Source organism: Orcinus orca, chromosome 16 (assembly GCF_937001465.1).
Source record: "Orcinus orca chromosome 16, mOrcOrc1.1, whole genome shotgun sequence".
Lineage (NCBI taxonomy): Eukaryota > Metazoa > Chordata > Mammalia > Artiodactyla > Delphinidae > Orcinus > Orcinus orca.
The window spans coordinates 86,334,901-86,355,103 of record NC_064574.1 but is presented as its reverse complement, the minus strand read 5'-3'; the positions used below and the strand labels follow the sequence as shown (position 1 = coordinate 86,355,103).

The 20,203-nt window shown below is 47.7% G+C and overlaps 1 protein-coding gene across 5 annotated transcripts; it reads left to right on the top strand.

Moving 5' to 3' along the window:
- The first annotated feature begins 435 nt into the window (after positions 1-435).
- Positions 436-18,690, top strand: CHST12 (carbohydrate sulfotransferase 12). Of its 5 annotated transcripts, XM_033426699.2 has the most exons (3): positions 503-544; positions 16,274-16,541; positions 16,941-18,690. In XM_033426699.2, exon 3 carries the CDS (start codon positions 17,015-17,017, stop codon positions 18,281-18,283), a length of 1,269 nt encoding a protein of 422 aa, XP_033282590.1. In that variant the 5' UTR covers positions 503-544; positions 16,274-16,541; positions 16,941-17,014; the 3' UTR covers positions 18,284-18,690. The 5 variants fall into 5 exon arrangements, with proteins under 5 accessions (XP_033282589.1, XP_004269023.2, XP_033282591.1 ...); XM_033426698.2 differs by lacking the exon at positions 16,274-16,541 and having other exon boundaries at positions 436-544; XM_004268975.4 differs by lacking the exon at positions 16,274-16,541 and having other exon boundaries at positions 444-534.
- Positions 18,691-20,203: the final 1,513 nt, after the last annotated feature.

Sequence of the window (20,203 nt, the reverse complement as noted above, 5' to 3'; positions counted from 1 at the left end):
TTCACACGCTTCACACGCACCCTCTCACCTGGTGTCACTATAGCTCCCTGCAGGCTGAAGTCACGACCCTACTGATGGACTTGGACACAACCTCAGAGAGGTTCAGCCACTTGCCCAAGGCCACACAGGGCCCGGCAGCAGGATCCTCAGCAGGCAGTCGGTGCTCGCGAACGGGTCGTGTAGACAGCAGGTGCTGCCTAAGTGCTGGCCCGCCGGACCCGAAAGGCTGCAACGCCTCGCCGGTCTCGGGCGCCGGGCAGCACAGGATTGGCCGCTGGGAGGGGGCGGGGCTCCCCGCGGCCGGGGGCGGGGCCGTTCCCGGCCGTAAATACGGCGCCACATGGCACTGGTTGGGGAGGCCCGGGGCGGTGCGGAGGGCGCAGGCGCACTGAGGGGGTGATCCTCGGCCTCCGTGGCCTCTCCGTGGGCCGCGATTTCTCGCGAGAAGAGGGGCGGGGGGCGGGGCCGGTGGAGGGGCGGCCTCGAGACGGTCCGCCGTTCGTGAGGTGGTGGAGGCGCGAGCTGCGGTGCGAGGTGAGGGGAGGTGAGGCGAGGGGCGCGCGAGGTGAGGCGAGGGGCGCGCGAGGTGAGGCGAGGGACGCGGGGCGAGATGAGGGGCGCGCGGTGAGGTGAGGTGAGGCGAGGGGCGCGGGGCGGGGGTCCCGGCGGCGCGGCGGGTCCTGCCCCCTCAGCCGCCTGGGCGGGTCCGGCGCGGCTCCGGGCCGAGTCCCCGCGCCGTCGCTGTGTGACCTTGGCCGGGCTCGCACCGTCTCTGAGCCCCGGTCCTGTGGGGATGAGGGAGACCTGGACGGGGCGTGGGGCGCCCGGCGCGCCGCCCATCCGCGGTGGGGCTCGCGGCTGTGGTCAGCTGCCGCCGTCGGGGCTGGTCCCCGCCCGTTTCTGGCCGCCCGGCATCTGCCCTGCAGGGGGGGCGGCGGCGGGGCGGGGAGCCTCCTTGCACGCTTGTCAGCTTCCCCCTGGGCTGTTCGGGAATGTGGAGGGAGGAGCAGGCGCGCGGGGTTCCGGGGAGCCCTTGGGGGGTCTCCGTGCGCGGGGACCGCGAGTGGACGCCCGGGCGCGCGGGTCCCTCCAGCAGCCTCGTGCAGGGGGAGCCCCCGCCCCGGTGCCCTGGCTCGCCCGAGGCCGTGGGCACTTCCTCGTCCCGCTGACCGCGGACCTGTGACTGCGGACGCGGCGGATGCGGGCGCGTCCTGGAAGAGTACCACTCAGATGACGCTTTGCGCCAGAAGCAGCGAAAGGAAGCCATGTATTAGTCGCTAACAGTAGGACTTATATCTTCCATTTGGGCTCCTAGCCACCAAGACACGTCCCGCAAGCCGTTGGCTGGAGCCGAGGTTCCGTCTGGCGCGGAGCACAACAAGCCGTAGTGTTCCCGCGATTATTGAATTATTTATGTTATAATTCGACGCCGGAGAGACTCAGGAGACCCGGGATGAATGACAATGTGGGCTGGGGGCAGAGCGGATGCAAGCGCATCTTTAAGGGTGCTGTCCCCACACGTGTGGGTCCGGGCAGGGGGAAGCTGGGAAACAGCTCGGCTGGTCCTCACCTGCCCCCAAACCAGGGCACAGTTCAGCCCTTCTCTGTGAACACCTGGCTTTGGGAAGGTGACTCAGGGCTGGTGTCAGTGTGAAAAAGGAGCTATTAGGAAAACTTTTTTTTTTTTTTAGTGGTTTGAGAGGCGGCAATTTTATTTATTTGTCTGCCTTGGGCCTTCGTTACTGCGTGCGGGCTTACTCTAGTTGCAGCGAGCACTCTTCATTGCGGTGTGCGGGCTTCTCATTGCGGTGGCTTCTCCAGTTGTGGAGCACGGGCTCTAGGCGTGCAGGCTTCAGTAGTTGTGGCACGTGGGCTTCTGTAGTTGTGGCGCATGGGCTTCAGTAGTTGTGGTGCATGGGCTTCAGTAGTTGTGGCACGTGGGCTCAGTAGTTGTGGCTCGCGGCCTCTAGAGCACAGGCTTAGTAGTTGTGGTGCACGGGCTTAGTTGCTCCACGGCATGTGGGATCTTCCCCGACCAGGGCTCGAACCTGTGTCCCCTGCATCAGCAGGGGGATTCTTAACCACTGCACCTCCAGGGAAGTCCGGGAAAACTTTAAAAAATTGAAGTATAATTGATTAGCATTGTATAAGTTTAAGATGTGCAAAGTGTTGATTTGATACACATATATTGCAACATGATTACCTCCAAAGTGTCAGCTGACGCCAAGGCAAGTGTTACCTGAAGGTAGCGCTACTGAGAACTTAGAGAGTGCCTGCATGGACACACGTGGATGTTTATTTTTCTTGCCAGATGGTTTGTAAGACTTTGGGCTGTTATTTTCAGGCCAGCAGTACTGTTCACTGTTAGTCAGTGTGCGCCTACTTCATTACCTGAGCAAACGTTGAGCCTCTCATCATTTGTAAGATGCCACGTTGGGCTAGACGCTGGTAATATGATTAACCTGACTATAATACCATGTGATTAGTGCTGTCATCTAGGTGTTTACAAAGTGTGAAGGAAGAGGGAGCAGCTAAACTTGTTTCTTGGTGTTGTAGAAGTTTCCCATAGTGGAGATGACATATGAATTGGACCTTGAGAGACAAGTGAAGTTTGGGGAGAACATTCCAAGTAGAGGCAGCAGGGTATGTGGAGGCGTGGAAGTGAATGGGACGTTTGCGGGGAGGGAGCAGTGAGTCCCTGTGTTCATTGTGGGTTGGGGTTTGAGGATTGAAATGGAGGCTAAGACCAGAAAGAGGTTTCTGACCAAAGGGCCTTGCATGCCGTGCCGGGGAGTTTGGACTTTTATCTTTCCGGTGAGGAGTAGTCAGGGTTTTGGGTGGGATGTGAGAGATGCGTTTTAGAAGAGTAACACTAGTGAGAACAAGGTCCAGGGTATCAGGAGATGGAGACTGAGCTGGGTACGTTTGAAGAGGGTGTGGGTCAGGACAGTGGCTGAGAGTTGAGAAGGGCGTCAGCTTGAAACAAGCAGGAGAATCCACAGTGCGATGGCGCTCTGTGGGATGTGGTGAAAGGGAAAGGAAAACGGCAAAAGTAACCAAGGTTCTCACTTGGGTGCTGAGGACGGGGCTGGTACCTGAGATAAGGAATACTGGAGCAGGTTTGGAGAAGGAAGGGGCTAAAATGCATTTGATTTTTAGACTTGTAGAATTTGCAGTATTTGTGGGCCATCCTGGATGAGATGTGCTCGTGCAGAGAGAGAATGTGTCCGGGGATGGAATCCTGGGGAGTCCAGCGGGAAAGCGATAGATGGCAGAAGAAGAGCATGTTGGATGGCTGATGGTGGGAATGCAGTTTACTGTCATTACCATACAGTCACCAAGGCTAGTGGGTGATTCTCTTCTGGAAGGGTCTCCAGGCTGAGGTGCCATTCCTGGATGAGAGACTGTTACTGATAATGTACTGAAACAAATGCTGCTAGTTTATAATTTGTTTTAAACTTACATCTTTAGTTTCAATTTTGAGATTGTTTCTTTATCTTTTTCTTCAGAAAGTAGTGGTTAGTTTCACGCTTACTTAGTGAGTCTGTGGCTGCAGCCAGGGCTGATGGTTCTCCAGTCATTTGCCAACACATGTGCTTAATGATAACTGACTCAGTAACTCAATACTTCCTGTAGTTAACCAAGGTGGTGGTTTCTGTAACTGTTTAGAGAACTTTAAAAGTATTTCAGAGAGGAATAGGAAGCACCAGGTGCAGCTGAGCGGGGCAGAGGGGCTGGACTGCTGTACTAAACCCAAGAGGATGAAGCGAATGGAGCCTGCTTGGCTCCCAGAACACTGTCAGTTGGTACTTTTCCTTCCAGACAGGACAATGGAAGAGTCTTTGGGGAAAGTGAGTAGTCTGAGAAAGGACCTAAAAATAGTGACATCAGGGGGTCCACAGTAAGGAGGCCCAGTTGGATCACTCACTAATGAAGCTCATAATTAATAACCCCTTACTAGGGTCCAGAGCTTCCAAGTTCTTTTAATCCCCTACCCCTTAAATAGGAATAGATAACCAAAGACAAGTGAAGAAACCTCTGATTTGGAAGATAGAGATCATAACACACACTTGGAAGCAATAGAGAGTGTGCAGGAAGCACACTTAAAAACCATACTGTCACTGATACACACATGGAGATAGAAAATACCGCATGCAAGAGACAAGAACAGGATGCTCTTTTTTTTTTAAAGAAGCATTCAGAAATCCAAAAAGATAACACATGGATATAAAAAATACCGTGGAAGAAATAAAAAACTCAGTAGATGAAAAGGTTGAGAACTCAGGAAATAGAACAGAAAAACAAAGAGATGGAAAATGAGAGAAAAAAGAAAAAGCATCCGATTAGGCAATTGACAGCTGAATAATAACAGTTTCAGCAAGAAATAAAATGGGATAAACTCATCCACAAAATGATAAGGGAAATCCTAGAACCAAAACTTTCTGCCGTTTTGAAGGGGCCCACTGAGTGACCGGCACCATGGATGAAAATGCAGGTATCCTTCACTCACCTGTCTATTCAGCTCCCAGTTTGGATATTCAGAGTGTGGGGGGCAAGTTTGTATAGGGAGGGATACCGAGTTTCTGATAGTGGCTAGTAAGAGTTTGGGAAGCAGGTTTATTTGGAAGTGCATCTGAAGCTGTTTCAGAATTTGCATAGTGAGAGTTCGCATGGAGAGAGAGACGTGCACACTCGCTCCAAGACACGTTGTTGTGAAATTTCAGAACTCTGGACAAAGAAGGTCATGCTAGCTTCTCAGAAAGAATAAAGACAGGCCACCAACAGGTCATCACGGGATGAAGCACAATGGCTCCGAACCCATCTTTAGGAACATTGGAAGCTGGGAGACAAGAGAGCATTACTTTCAAAATTCTGAAGGAAAATATTTTCCACCTTGAATTCTAAACTCAGGCAAAGGAGGATATAATAAAGATATGTGCACAAATCCTCCAAAGATTTGTCTCATGTATTTTTAAGAAGTGACTGGCAGGCATACTCTCCCAAAATGAGGTGGTGAATCTGGGAAGACAGGCTAGAGGAGACAGGGTTAGCCTCAGAGGAGAGGTGAGAAGAATCTGCTGGATGAGATGGAGAGGCTGGGATGCCAGCCAGGCCAGGTACCAGGTATGAGAGCAGGTATCTTGGGACCTGAGCCTCGAAGTTTCCTCCAAGAGATTTTTTGGGGAATGTGAAATTGATGGGGCACCTGATGCTCTGGAACATCTGGAGAGGAGATTTAGACAGTTGGCAGAGTTGGGGCTGTATTAGTGATTAAGTACATAGAAAGCAAAGCAAGCGAAAACACAAGACTGTTAACTAGTTCCAGGGAAAATAAGCCGTTGTGCAGGAAAGAAAGATAATTACGGTGTACTGCAAGGCTCAGCTGTGAATAGCCTTTGTGCAATGATAATAATTTATGTAAACATCGAATATTGCTCTAATTAAAATGCTGATGTGCCTGTCTGGAGGAGGCGTGGAGATGAGAAGGGCATGGTTGTTTGGAGGGCCCAGGGGAAGAAAGAGAGACTACCTTTCTGCCAGCTGCCTGCCACTGTGGGGAAGTCAGTAGATGATGCTCAAGCTGAACCATCGGTTATCGCCCAGGGCTATTGCTTAGAGGTAGGTAGTGACACCGAAAGATTCAGCTAATAAGAATGAGCGAGAAAGATGGAGGTGGGTAATGAGAAAGAAAGGGACTGGGGACTGTGTGTGTAGTAAACTCCTGGGACAATTTAATCCTTTAGCATACATGCATAATGTTGATCAAAATAAAGAAAAATCAGTAAGCTTCCAACTCTGATGAAGGAAGAGGCCAGACTCTTGCCTGTTGTGTGTGCAGCTAGGCCACTCACCAGGCTGTCTTTCTTATCAGGCAGAGTTTACTTGTTCTTATTTCCTCTCATTATTGCCATTGTTTTCTGTATCCTGTCTCTTGCCTGTGGTCACATATCGGAGATTTGGTGCTTTCTTTAGCTTTTTTCTTTTCTTTTAACTTGTTATAAAGGAATTGTAAAACATATCCAAAAGTAGAGATAATAGGGACTTCTCTGGTGACGCAGTGGTTAAGAACCTGCCTGCCAACGCAGGGGACACGGGTTTGAGCCCTGGCCCGGGAAGATCCCACATGCCACGGAGCAACTAAGCCCGTGCGCCACAGCTGCTGAGTCTGCGCTCTAGAGCCCGAGAAGCACAGCTACCGAAGCCTGCGCGCCTAGAGCCCGTGCTCCACAACGAGAGAAGCCACCGCAATGAGAAGCCCGCGCACCACGACAAAGAGTAGCCCCAGCTTGACGCAACTAGAGAAAACCTGCGCGCGGCAACAAAGACCCAACGCAGCCAAAAATAAATAAATAAATAATATATTTTAAAAAGTAGAGATAATAGTTTTATGAACTCTTCTTTACCTGTCACCCAGTTTCAGAAATTATGAAATCAGGGTCAGTCATGTTTATCTGTTTTTGTTAGCATAACAGCTCTTTATTGAGTACCTACTGTATGCCAAGCACTATTCATAGCCTTGAGGCTACAACTATGACAAACTTTGAAGGGTCAAGTACCTCCCTTCTAAAGTTTGTATTCTAGTGCAGATAGACCATAAGCAAATAAGCCGGTGAATATATAATATTGGAGGTAATGACAAATGACATGGAGAAAAAACAGCCACGGAGGATGGGGCATGCAGGGTGGGGAGTGATCAGGGAAGCCCTCACTGATGAGGTGAGCTTCAGGTGCAGATCAGGAGGTGCCAGGTTGAGTCACAGGATTCCCTGGGTGTGTGCGGGCCAGGGGGTGGGAGCCTGGTTGGTGTAGATGATGAACAACAAGGAGGCTATTGTGGCTAGAGTGGGGCCAGTGACGGGGAGTAAAGGGGAGGAGAGTGTGGGATCCCAGTCATATAGGGCTTGTCATGGGCCATTGTAAGGACTGGAAATGGGAAGCTGTTGGACTCCAAAGATTGGAGGGTTTTGAGCAGAGCCATGACATGATCTGACTTTTAGCAGAATAACCATGGCTACTGGGTTTAAAGAGGATAGTATGGGCAGGAGAGCAGCGGCGGGAGAACAAGTTGGACGCTGTTGCAGTAACGCAGGTGAGAGCTGGTGGTGGCCTGGGGGGCAGGGTGCACACAGGAGGTGGGGAAGTAGAGGGGTTAGGGTCTGCATATATTTGAAGGTAAAGCCCTAATCAGGTTCTTAAGCTAATCATAGTGAAATTTATTATCTATTTTCCCTTGAAATAATTTCTTTGAATTGACTTAACTCTGGGAAATGAGTTATTTGGATTCCAGAGTCAAATACCATGCAACAAGTGTTTGAGTGTTGTGAGGAATATAGAAGATATAGTAGACATGATCCCTGTCACCTAAGAACTTGAAATCTAGTTTGGGAATATGGGACTCGTGTGCCTACACTAATACCCTGCCTACTTGTGAAGTACCGACGGGGCTTAGAGACCAGGGACGAAGACACCAATGTGAGCAGATAGCCAAGTGTGCTGTGGGCCACCTCTGTGGAAGTTACTTTATTTCAAAGGCCAAGTTTGGGCTCAGTTTTCATTCAGGTCTTCTGGGACGGACATCAACCTTTCATTCTCATCAATGTGCCCATTTATTACTTATTTTTATTTGGATACACTGTCAGATTTAGTTCTCAGGGTTAACCAAATACAAGTGAAGTAATTTTATAAGCAAATAAACCCCAGTGCTGGTGGCACGGAAGTGAAAATATACCTTACAATGGGGGTTTTAATCCAACACCAAAGCATCAGTTGCAGGGCTGGGCCATACAGGGTGCAGAGAGTAAATGTTGAGACCACTAACAAACTTTCCAAATTTCTGTTGACTACAGTGATGAGACCCTCCGTGAATTATTTGCCTTTGCAAAGCTGGAAAAGAAGTAGGTAGTTTCTGGTCTCTTTGCCAGTAGCATAAATGAATAAAACTTGAAACATTCTTGGACTTCTTAATGAAGGTCATGTCACTTGATTTAATGCTCAGAAGTTGGTTATTTGGACAAGGAAAAGCAAATTTTCTCAGAAATAAAGGTAATAAAAATTTGAGTGTCTAGAAAAACCAACCAATTCTGCATTAAATATTTACTGTAGAGGCTGGTAGACTGTAGTGTTTGGGAAGGTAGGCTCTCAAATCAATTGTTCGAATGCCAGCTCTGAACAGTTGTAGCTGTGTACACTTGGGTAAGTTGCTTGGCTGTTTTTGTTTTTGTTTTTGTTTTTGCAGTACGTGGGCCTCTCACTGTTGTGGCCTCTCCCATTGCGGAGCACAGGCTCCGGACGCGCAGGCTCGGCGGCCATGGCCAGCCGCTCCGCGGCATGTGGGACCTTCCCAGACTGGGGCACGAACCCGTGTCCCCTGCATCGGCAGGTGGACTCTCAACCACTGCCACCAGGGGAGCCCCTGCCTGGCTGTTTTGCCCCAACTTTATCACAATTACTGTGAGGATTAAATAAGTTAAGATATGCAAGGCCTATAACAGCACTTTGGAAAACATATTAGCTATTGTTATTATTATAAAATTAATTGAAATCATAACATTCTTCTTTGCTGATAACTGGCTATTGGTAGAAAGCATGAGTAATAATAAAAATAATGTTATATTTATATGATACAAATATTTGAGGGCCAGATGAAACAGAAAGATAACTAAGGCCAATGGTATAGTCTAAAGAACATGCTTTACTGTTTTACAAAACACTTAGCTGATATGTTCTCATTTTCATCCTCTCAGTAGCTCCGGTTAGCAGAAAGACCTTGATTGTTCTTGTTTTATAGGTGAAGAATTGAAACTCACACTTAAAGAGATATCCCAGGCCACTCAGCAGAGACTGGACTTGGCCTCAGAATTCCTTTCCTTTTCTTCCCGATCTCCAGATGTCTGTGTAGGACTTCAGTGCAGGTGTTTTTATCCTGTGTTGTAGAAATCAGTGACAGCTGGTTAGTTCATAGTGTTTGTGCTGAAGAGAAAAGTTTTAGCTTCTGGTGATTGACTTAATAAGACTGCTCACATATTCTTCCCCTTGAAATCAAATGTATCGAGGTATAATTTACATGCAATAAAATGCACACATTTTAAGTTTAAAGTTCTATGAATGTGGACAGATATATCTACCTGTGTAACTGCCACTACAAACAATATAATAGAACATTTCCATCACCCAGATTTCCTCCTGTCCCTTTGCAGTCTATGATTTCTGTCACTATTTTTGCCTTTTATAACCTTTGTATAAATGAAATCATGTGGTATGTACTCTTTTGTGTCTGGGTACTTTTGCTTAGTGTAATATCTGCAGGATTCATCCATGTTGTTGCATGTATTGATGTGTGAGTCCGTGGTTCACTCTTTTTTATTGTTGAGTAGTTTTCCACTGAATGAGTACACCACAGCTTGTTTATTCATTCACTTGTTGATGGACCTCTGGGTTCTTTTCAGTTTGTAGCTATTTTGAGTAAAGCCACAATGAATATTCTTGTACACATCTTTGTGTGGACAGTTATTTCATTCATGGATATCGTCTTTGCTGTTGTGTCTAAAAGGCATCACAATACACAAGGTCATTTAGGTTATCTCCTGTGTTACCTTCTAGGAGTTTTATAGTTTTGCATTTTACATTTAGGTCTATTATTCATCTTGAGTTAGGTTTTTTGTTTTTTTTTTGCGGTACGTGGGCCCCCCACTGCTGCGGCACCCCCCGCTCCCGCCGCGGAGCACAGGCTTCGGACGCGCAAGCCCAGTGGCCACGGCCCACGGGCCCAGCTGCTCTGTGGCACGCAGGATCCTCCCGGACCGGGGCACGAACCCACGTCCCCCACAGTGGCAGGCGGACTCCCAACCACTGCGCCACCAGGGAAGCCCTTGAGTTAGTTTTTTTGAAGGTCTGTGTCTAGATTCTTTCTTTTAATTTTTTTTTTTTTAACATGTGATATCCAGTTGTTCCAGTACCATTTGTTGCAGAAACAGACTGTCTTTGCTCCCTTGTATTGCCTTTGCTCCTTTGTTAAAAATAAGTTGACCATATGCGAGTCTGTTTCTGAGCTATCTGTTCGGTTCCAGTGATCTCCTTCTCCATGCTTTTGCCAATACCACATCATTTTGATTACTGTAGCTTTATGGTAAATCTTGAAGTTGGGCAGCTTTGTTCTGGAACAAAGAACAATCTTCCAGCTTTGTTCTTCTCCTTCAATATTGTATTGGCTATTCTGGGTCTTTGGCTCCTACATATAAACTTTAGAAACAGTTTGTTGATATCCACAAAATAACTTGCTATGATTTTGGTTGGGATTAATCTGTAAGTTGGGAAGAATGGATATCTTGACAATATTGAGTCTTCCTATCCTTTAGCACTTTGAACATGGAATATCTCTTCATTTCCTTAGTTCTTCTGATGATTTCATTCATCAGAATTTTGTAGTTTTCCTCATATAGATCTTGTACATATTTTGTTAGATTTATACTAAGTGTTTTTCTTTTGGGGGCTGCTCATAAATGGAATTCTGTTTTTAATTTCAAATTCCACTTGTTCATTGCTGAAATGTAGGAAAGTGGTTGACTTTTGTTTATTAACCTTGTGTCCTGCAAACTTGCTATAATCACTTGAGCCCGTAAAATTTTATAACTGGAAAAGTATTGATAATCTAAGATTTATACATCATATTTTGATGGTCAGTTGGGTCTTTAAATAGAGTCCCTAAGCTTTATTACAGAACATCTACTGTTATGGATCTTACAGAACCTTCCAGGAGGTTAAAAACCCGCTTGATATTTTTTAATACAATCTTTTTGACTTTTTGAAAGTCTCAGCATAAAAAAAAACTAGTCTGTATGCAAAAAAAGTTGACATTAATTTTTTTCATAATAGCCAAAAAAGGGAGCTAACTCCAAAGTTCATCAGTTGGTAAATGGATAAACAGATAGTGGTATATCCATATAGTGGGGTACTGCCCAGCAATGACACAAGCAACAACTTGGACAGATCTCAAAAGCATCTTGCTAAGTGAAGGAAGCCAAATACAAGAGGCGACTTCCTGTATAATTCCATTTATGTGACATTCTAGAAAGGGCAGAACTATAGAACTATATACTGCCTGGAGCTGGGTGTTGGGGGAGGATAAGGGAACTTTGGGGGATGATGAAGATATTCTATATCTTAATTACAGTGTACATTTGCCCAAACTCATCAGACTGTACAGTTAAAAAGAGTGCGTTTTATTGTGTATAAATCATACCTCAATAAACCTGACTTAAAAAGGAAAAAAAGCAAGGTGCTAAAGTGATTTAATCAGGAAAGAACCGTCTTTTAAACAAATGGTGCTGGAATAACAGGATATCTCTATGGGAAAAAAATGAATCTCAGCCTCTCCCTCTGGAATACTTGTATTGGATAGTGGCTGAAATTCTCTGCATTTAACATTCCTTTCCACCATGGCAGATACATTAATTTCCATTTATTACCACCCACTGTTTAATTCTCACTGGTTTGATCACTTGTATCTATAATATGTAGTAAATACACACACACACACACCACACACACACACACACACACACACACACACACACACAAACACCCCAGTCCATATGACAAAATAAATATTGATATATTAGTGAGGGTTCTCCAAGGAAACAGAACCAATAAGGTATGTGTGTATGTGTAAAGGGATTTATCATGAGGAATTGGCTCACAGGGTTATGGAGGCTGAGTAGTTCAGGCCCCGGAGAGCTGACGGTGTGCTCCAGTCTGAGTCTGAAGGCCTGAGGACCAGGAAGACTGCTGGTGAGAGTTCTAGTACTCGTCCAGGCCTGAAGGCATGAGACCCGTGTCCCGGCTCAAGGACAGTCAGGTGGAGAGAGGGAATTCTCTCTTCCTCTGCCTTTTTGTTCTATTTAGGCTTTCAACAAATTGGATGAGGCTATCCCACACTGGGGAGGGCCATCTGCTTTACTCAGCCTACCGATTCAAACATTAATCTCCTCCAGAAACACCGTCACAGACATACCCAGAATGTGTGACCAAACTACCTGGGCAGCCATAGCTCAGTCAAGTTGACACGTAAAACTACCCAGCATATACCACCTGACCTTTTTGTACTGTAGTTGTCAGTTCTGCTATCAAATTTTGGGACGTGCCCTTATACGGGTCTTAGTATGGGTCTGGCCTTGTGGCCCTCTATTCTAGATATGTCAGGATGACACACATCTGAGTGTGAGGGAGGTCAGCCCTCAGCTGCACACCACCCCATCTTCCCGGATTCTTGCCTACTATTGGTGTGAAGGCTCCTTGAGACCAGCAGCCTTATGTGGGCGGCCAGCACTGGGTGCTTGCTTCCTGGGGCTGCCAAGCTGCCCTTGGCATCATACCCTGCCATGTGTCAGAAGAAACGTTTAACCCCACCTTGAGCTAAGAAACAGCTCTGCCTAGCCACAGTGTTTTGGTTTAAACCCAAACTAATTCTTTCATCAGTAGTGTTTACAAGGGCCTTTGACAAAACCCTTGTAGAAAACCAGCCCCCCAAAGATGAAACTTTTGGATAGACTTTGCTGTCAGTTCTATTGCTGCGGGCAGAAGCCTGAGACTGATATGCAGCGCCAGTCGTAGATCACTTCCTCTGTGAAGGTTCTTCTTGCTCTACTTCTTCAAAACTTGGGGGGCTTTTTGTTGACTGCGTTTTGAAATAGTGGGAGATTTATGTTTGGAAACAATGCCCTTATTTTTGAATGAAAAATTACTATATGAGGTCATCGTTATTCCCTGACATGTTTCTGAAGCAGTCTTTGGTTCTCAGCTGGCTTTCCCCACTGTGCTGCTCTCACCCCCAGAAGACAAGGAAGTGTTACCCAGACTGTCCAGCTTGAGCTGCCCAGGCACCTGGACCAAAAATTCCTAGATGTCCTACTCCCTTTTAAAAAGTAAAACTTGTTGCTGGCGATGCTATGTGGTAGTCTTGACTCTATTCTCCACTCTTCCGAGAAACTGGGAACTTGTGCTCCATGAATATTTTAAAGTAGCCACAGCCCTTTCTTCTCAAAGGACTACTCTCACAGGCCATTTCATACACTCAGACAGTCTTGTTTCCATGCTGTTTTTGTGGCATGTTTGAGGTTAGAAATGACAACACAAAGGACTGCCCTGTTCCTTGATGTTAAAAATGAACCATGGCCTCAGCTTCATCGGTAAACGCTGCCTCAGCTTGGTGTGTAGGCGCTCATCCCCTTGATTTAGAAAGGCCTGGAAGGGGCTGTGACGTGGCAGGACTCCAGGGCAAGACAAGGCTCTTGGGACCAGTCTCCCCACTGAATAGCCAGACAGGTTTTTGGCTGTCCCAGGGGAAGACCTGTCTTGCTTCTGTGCAACAGCCCCCCAATTATAAATTTTTAAAACTTTGCTTAATAAGCAAATTGCAGGTGAAGTTGGCTTGTGGAGCTTTTGCACAAGGTTGTAAGGGTAGCTTGTGGCTTCAGCAGCTGGCTCCAAATTTAGCCTCTGTACAGCTCTCGACCATATTTAGCTTTGTTTATTTTTTACACACTGTCCTACATTTGCCTTATTCATTCAACAATACCTGTTGGAAATTCCTCCAAGTCCACTGTTACAGCTCTAATTCATTTTTTTCCCTCCAGTTTGTTTTTATTGTGGTAAAATACATGTAACATAAAATTTACCACCTTAAAAAAAAAAATTTACCACCTTAACCTTTTTTTTTTTTTTTTTTGCGGTACGCGGGCTTCTCACTGTTGTGGACTGTCCCATTGCGGAGCACAGGCTCCGGATGCGCAGGCTCAGCGGCCATGGCTCACAGGCCCAGCCGCTCCGCGGCACGTGGGATCTTCCCGGACCGGGGCACGAACCCATGTCCCCTGCATCGGCAGGCGGACTCTCAACCACTGCGCCACCAGGGAAGCCCAACCTTAACCATTTTTAAGTGTACAGTTCAGTGACATCGAGCACATGCATATTGTTGTGCAACCATCACCATCATCCATTTCCAGAACTCATTTTATCTTCCCAAACTGAGACTCTGTCCCCATTAAACACTAACTCCCCATCCGCCTCCACAGCCCCTGGCCCCCACCTTCTACTTTCTGTCTCTATGAATTTGACTCCTCCAGGGACCTCATATAAGTGGAATCACACAGTATTTGTCCTTTTCTGTGACTGGGTTATTTCACTGAGCATCATGTCTTCAAGGTTCATCTATGTTGTAGCAGGCGTCAGAATTTCCTTCCCTTTTAAGGCTGAATAATAATCTATTGTATGGATGGACCACATTTTGTTTATCCATTCACCCATTGATGGACATGGGTTGCTTCCACCTTTTGGCTACTGTGAGTAATGCTGCTGTGAACATGGGTGTATAAATATCTCTTCAAGACCCTGCTTTCAATTCTTGTGGGTATAGACCCAGAAGTGGAATTGCTGGATCACATGGTAACTTTATACGGCAATTCTATTTCTAATTTTTTGAGGAACCTCTATACTATTTATGCAGTGACTGCAGCATTTTACATTCCCATTAACAGTGTACAAGGGTTTCACCTTCTTCTCATCCTCACCAGTACTTGTTGTTTTCTGGTTTGGGTTTTTTTTGCTTTTGTTTTCAGTAGCCATCTTGGTGGGTGTGAGGTGGTGTCTCCTGTGGCCTTGATTTGCATTTTTCTAATGATTAGTGACATTGAGCATCTTTTCATGTGCTGATTGGCCTCAGTTTCTCAGCTGTAAGAGGATTATGCTGCACCCCCACCCCAGATTGTGTGCAGAGGGCCTGCAGTAACATACGTGTGTAAAACGCGCATCTTAGTGCCTGACACACAGGAAGAGGTCGATAAATGGCTGCTGCTATCAAGAAGATGTTATCAATATATAGTAATTCTCCAAAAAATATTTGACCATGTCTTTTCCTTGCAATTAAATTGAATTCTTACTAAATTATTAGTAAAGAGAGTCAGAGTTTTTACAGAATGTTGTAGGCACTGGCATTTATTAATGTGCATATACTACTGCTTGGCTGAAAAATAAGTCAAGGTATTTAGGCTATCAGGCCAGGTAGTTCTGGTACTTAGCATTATAAGTATGTGGCTGACAGCACGATCCTTGATCTGTGGCTATGCCTGTGTCCACAAGATGTAACTGAGATGCTGCATCACCTCTACTCTGTTTATTAGTCTTGATCTTAAAATTGAAAACTGATCTCTTAAATCACTCGACATTTTAAGTTACTTTTTCCCTTTGCTGCTTTCTCAGCCTTTGGCAAACTTTTTTTTTTAATATGGTTTCACCTTCATCTTTATAAACTGTTCACCCTTGCACATCCTTGAGAAGGGATGGTCTTGAAAACTTTAATGACATGGGTGCTTATGATCTAGTTTTAAAAATAGGCTGTAATATTTTGTGATCCTAACCGTTACCATTAAAAGCATATTAAAACCTATTGCAGCATTGCTTGTTCTTATTCCACTCACACCCGCGACCCACTCGAAGGGAATGAGCGAAAGTACCAGCAGCAGTTGTGCAAGACACAGCAGGGTATTTCACCTGTAATCCTGTTTCCTGTTTCATAATGTCCGTAGTGTGCTTATTACCTTTATAATGTGTAATAATTATATAATAAATATATAGCATATAATAAATATCTAGCTGTGTGACTCTAGCACATGGCCGACAGCCCTGAGTGGGTGAGAGGAGGTGTGATCGCCACCCCTCAGGGTGGGGGTCACCAGATTTTTCTGCTCTTCCTTTTTCTGTGGGAGCACATGACGAGCTCTTAGGGCTCAGGAAACACTACATGAAGGTGACGATGACCAGAGAATGTACTCTTCTCTGTCAGATGGTCGTTTCAGCTCCTTTTGTGTAAAAGCCCACGCCACCCTTTGCTGAACTGTTTGCCATAAGTATGTATTAATTTTTCCATTAAAAAAAGTGAATTAAGAGTGAACAACAACAAAAAAGAGTAAACAACAGCTGCAGAGGTGGATAGAGATTGCACCCAAATTTCTGCCTAATGAACTTTTAGGTTCATTTTATGAAAATGTATTAGATACTAGGTACATAGTCGAATGCATATGAGGAATATAGACTCAGAAGTGTACACTGGGAGATGTCCCAGAGGGTGCACAATGTGGACCCTCCCCTAGAACACCCCAGGACGTGCTCTGTCTGTCTGTGCCCCGATGCCTGCAGTGATAGAAGTCCTAGTATGGCTTCAAAAACAGCCCGTTCTTAAGTGGTTTTGGCCCACTTATAATTATTAGTGTTCTTTCCTTAGGCTCGACTCAGTTTCTGAGTTGTATCTTCTGAAGCTGCTCTCTCTCCCACGTGACAGCCCTCCAGATAGCTGAAGCCCCGACACGAATGTCACTTCCAGCCTGCACAGCCCCTCCTCGTACAGGTGCTGTGGACCAGGAGGCTGAGAGCCGGCAGCAGCCTGCACCGCTCACAGCACACAGCACGCTGTCGGCCTCACACGGGGGCCCGTCTCAAGTGTTTGTGTGGATGACGTGTGCACAGAAGAAGGGGTTTGGGCGGGAGAAGGGGTGAGTTCAGCATTGCACTGAGCTTTAACTTTCTTGTTACCGTGTTTTGTTTCGCTGCGCCTCTCCTTTCATTCTCACACCCACTCTTCACGAGGGTCTGCGTTCCCGCCCGGGGGCTGGTCTGGGTCCGGCCTCCCCCTTTCAGTGCGGTGGTAAGGGGTCTTCAGTCACCTCTCCAGTCACACTCACCCTCTGGGCCTTCCTAAGCCTCATGGGTCACATCACCTGGAGAAGCTGAAGCTCCCCATCAGGCAGCCCCCCAAAGTCCACCTCACAGAAGGTGGAGGAGGGAGGGAAAAGCAGGGCCACTGGGTCTGAGACGGCAGCAGGCACCATCCTCTCAGGACCGCAGGCTGCGAGAGGACCTTAGCCTTTAACTTGGTTTCTGTTGCCTTCCAGCTTCCTCGGAGGGCAGCGTCTGGTCTCTACAGGAAGCTGAAGTGAAAGGATCCGGGGAAGAGGCCCCCGCATCCATGGACACAATGACCAAAAGCCGGTTCTTCCGCCTGTGGCTGGTCTTGGGGTCCGTCTTCATGATCCTCCTGATCATCGTGTACTGGGACAACATGGGCACCGCCCACTTGTACCTGCACACTTCCCTCTCCAGGCCTCACATCCTGCAGCCCTTCCCCAGCCCCAAGCCAGGGGACGGCAAGTATTTCACTGCCAGCATTGAGGAGATTTTGGAGAAGCTCCTCAGTGCTCATGCGAAGCAGAACATCCTTCTGGGTAGAAAGGTGGAGCAGCCCTCCCTGCTGGCCTCCAGCAAGCCTGTGCTCAGCAACATGGAAGAGAGTGTGAGGGGCTACGACTGGTCCAGCCACGACGCCCAGCAGAGCCCGGACCCAGACGGGCGGCAGGCCGAACGGAGGAGCGTGCTGAGGGGGTTCTGCGCCAATGCCAGCTTTGTGTTTCCCGCCAAGGAGCGCTCTTTCGATGACATTCCCAACTATGAGCTGAACCACCTCATCGTGGACGACCGCCACGGGGTCATCTACTGCTATGTGCCCAAGGTGGCCTGCACCAACTGGAAGCGCGTGATGATCGTCCTGAGCCAGAGCCTCTCGGACCAGGGCACGCCCTACCATGACCCCCTGGACATCCCCCGGGAGTACGTCCACAACTCCAGCACCCACCTGACTTTCAACAAGTTTTGGCGCCGCTACGGGAAGTTCTCCCGCCACCTCATGAAAGTTAAGCTGAAAAAGTACACTAAGTTCCTGTTCGTGCGGGACCCCTTCGTCCGCCTCATCTCGGCCTTCCGCAGCAAGTTCGAGCTGGAGAACGAAGAGTTCTACCAGAAGTTCGCCGTCCCCATGCTGAAGAGGTACTCCAACCACACCAGCCTGCCCAAGTCGGTCAGCGAGGCCTTCAGTGCAGGCCTCAGGGTGTCCTTCGCCAACTTCATCCAGTACCTGCTGGACCCTCACACCGAAAAGCTGGCGCCCTTCAATGAGCACTGGAGGCAGGTGCACCGCCTCTGCCACCCCTGCCAGATAGACTACGACTTTGTGGGGAAACTGGAGACCCTGGACCAGGATGCCACCCAGCTGCTCCGGCTTCTCAAGGTGGACAGGCTGCTCCAGTTCCCCCCGAGTTACCGGAACAGAACTGCCAGCAGCTGGGAGGAAGGCTGGTTTGCCAAAATTCCCCTGGCCTGGAGGCGGCAGCTTTACAAACTCTACGAAGCAGATTTCGTCCTCTTTGGCTACCCCAAGCCTGAAAATCTACTTAGAGACTGAAGGCGTTAGGGGGAAATCCTGAACACCAAAAAAAAAAAAAAAAAAAGTGCTTGTGTTGTTACTTTAAACCTGAACGAAGGGCCTGTGGTACCGCGACCATCTCCCGGAGGATGGAGCAATGCGTTGCCGCATATATTTTTATATGGCTTTGTTTCTCTCCTGGTGTGACACATCGCAGAATTCCACAGTGCTCCTGTTGGCGAGTCAGCTGGAAACACCTGGAATTGACCACACCCACACTCTCGTTTGTAAAATACCCTGCGATTTTGCAGTCTAGACTTGCTGTTTACTCCCTCCCTGTATTCATTGAGTACTGTGTTAATATTGTTTTTTAAGATTAATATATTTCAGATATTTAATATGAAAAGTGGAGAAGGAAATGGTGGAGTAAAAGGTTACATCTGCTCCTTCTGCCTGCGCTTGTGGTTATTTCGTTGGAGCGACAGGTGCTCATTCAGGGGCTCCAAGCAGCATAATGGCTGACGCTTAGGCCTCAGAATCTCAATTTCAGGAAGGGAGGGTTCATGGTCGTCTTCAGCAAAAAGGAGGAACTTGAATTTGAGATCAGGCGTTACTGTGTGTTTGTGCAAGGGTGGCAGACAAATCCTTCAAAAGTGAAAGCTCTCTTATTAGGTGATACATGTGAAAAGGGAAGGCTATTAATAAGGGTTTCATACTTGAGATCATATCGAAGGTAAATCGTACATCCAGGTCACAGTCACAGAGGCTGGATTTTAACTCCAGCTGCCTCCTTTAATTTGTCAGTCATGGACGTAAGGATTTGCAGTAGCAGGGACTGAGTTTATCCCTAAAATGCGTCCCCAGCATCAGCAGGGCGAGGCGCAGGTGGGAGTCTCATTGCCAAGCTGGCTGGTTCGATTCAGCTTCAGGGACGTTCCCTCGAGGACATGACTGACACAGGGATCTTCATGTTCGATGGCCCTGCCTTGGTGAAGGTGTCTGCTAGTCCAGGAAGGCTCTTTTTGAACATCTCGTTCAAATTCCTTTGCAGGTTTTGCTCTGAACCCGTAATTGGTGAGAAGCGTGCGGTCATTTTGTGGCGTGTGGGCATCACATTCGACCGTGTCTTCTTGATCTGTAGCATTTGGTCCTAGACGCCCAGTTCCTGAAGAGCTGGCAGAACACGTGGAAGGCCTCCCCCCGGGTGTCCTTGGCGGGTGGTGGCCCTGCTTTTCCCAGCTGCGAGGTGGTGCTGTGTGTGGCTGGAGCCCGGGCCTCCGGTGCTCACCTTGCAGCTTGGAGCTCCACAGTATTAGAAACCACCACTTCCTTTGGAAGCTTCCCTTCTCTCCGTAAGACAGTCGGCAGCCGGTACACAGACTTGAGGAGTCCAGTTTCAGAGTGCTTGTCTGAAGAGGCACCTGCCTCTGTGGGGAGTTTTTCACTGAAATGCGTTCGTTTCGAGAATATTCAGGCAGATGTCAAAACTCGTTGGGCTGTGAGCTTTTTAAGGGCAGGGCCACATCTCCTTCTTTCTATATTCCTGGTTCTTTGCATAGTTACCCAGTAGGTCGGTTTCTCTGGGTGTCGGAGGCATGTTTGCAGGGATGTTGAGTCCCAGGGACTGTTGGAGTGGATGCCAGCTGCATCCACACAGCCACCCAGATTCCTGTGCCAGGGCCCCAGCTGCTGTCTGCGCCGGGGGGACGACTCAGGATGTGATGGCAGAGAAGGTCCTCCTGGTCTGGGTGTGTGTGGGGGGGGGGGGGGGTGAGACAGGCTCCAGGAGGAGAGGGGAAGCCCGCACCTCGCCTCTTTCTGGGGCGTGAGCCTGAGAACTCATTCCTTCTGTTCTGTGCCATTTCCCTGACCCACACAGTAGTATCTTGTAGAGGAATTGGGCTCCATGTTTTTTTCGGCTAAGATACTATAAAAATTTTTAAATGGATGCTGTACAAT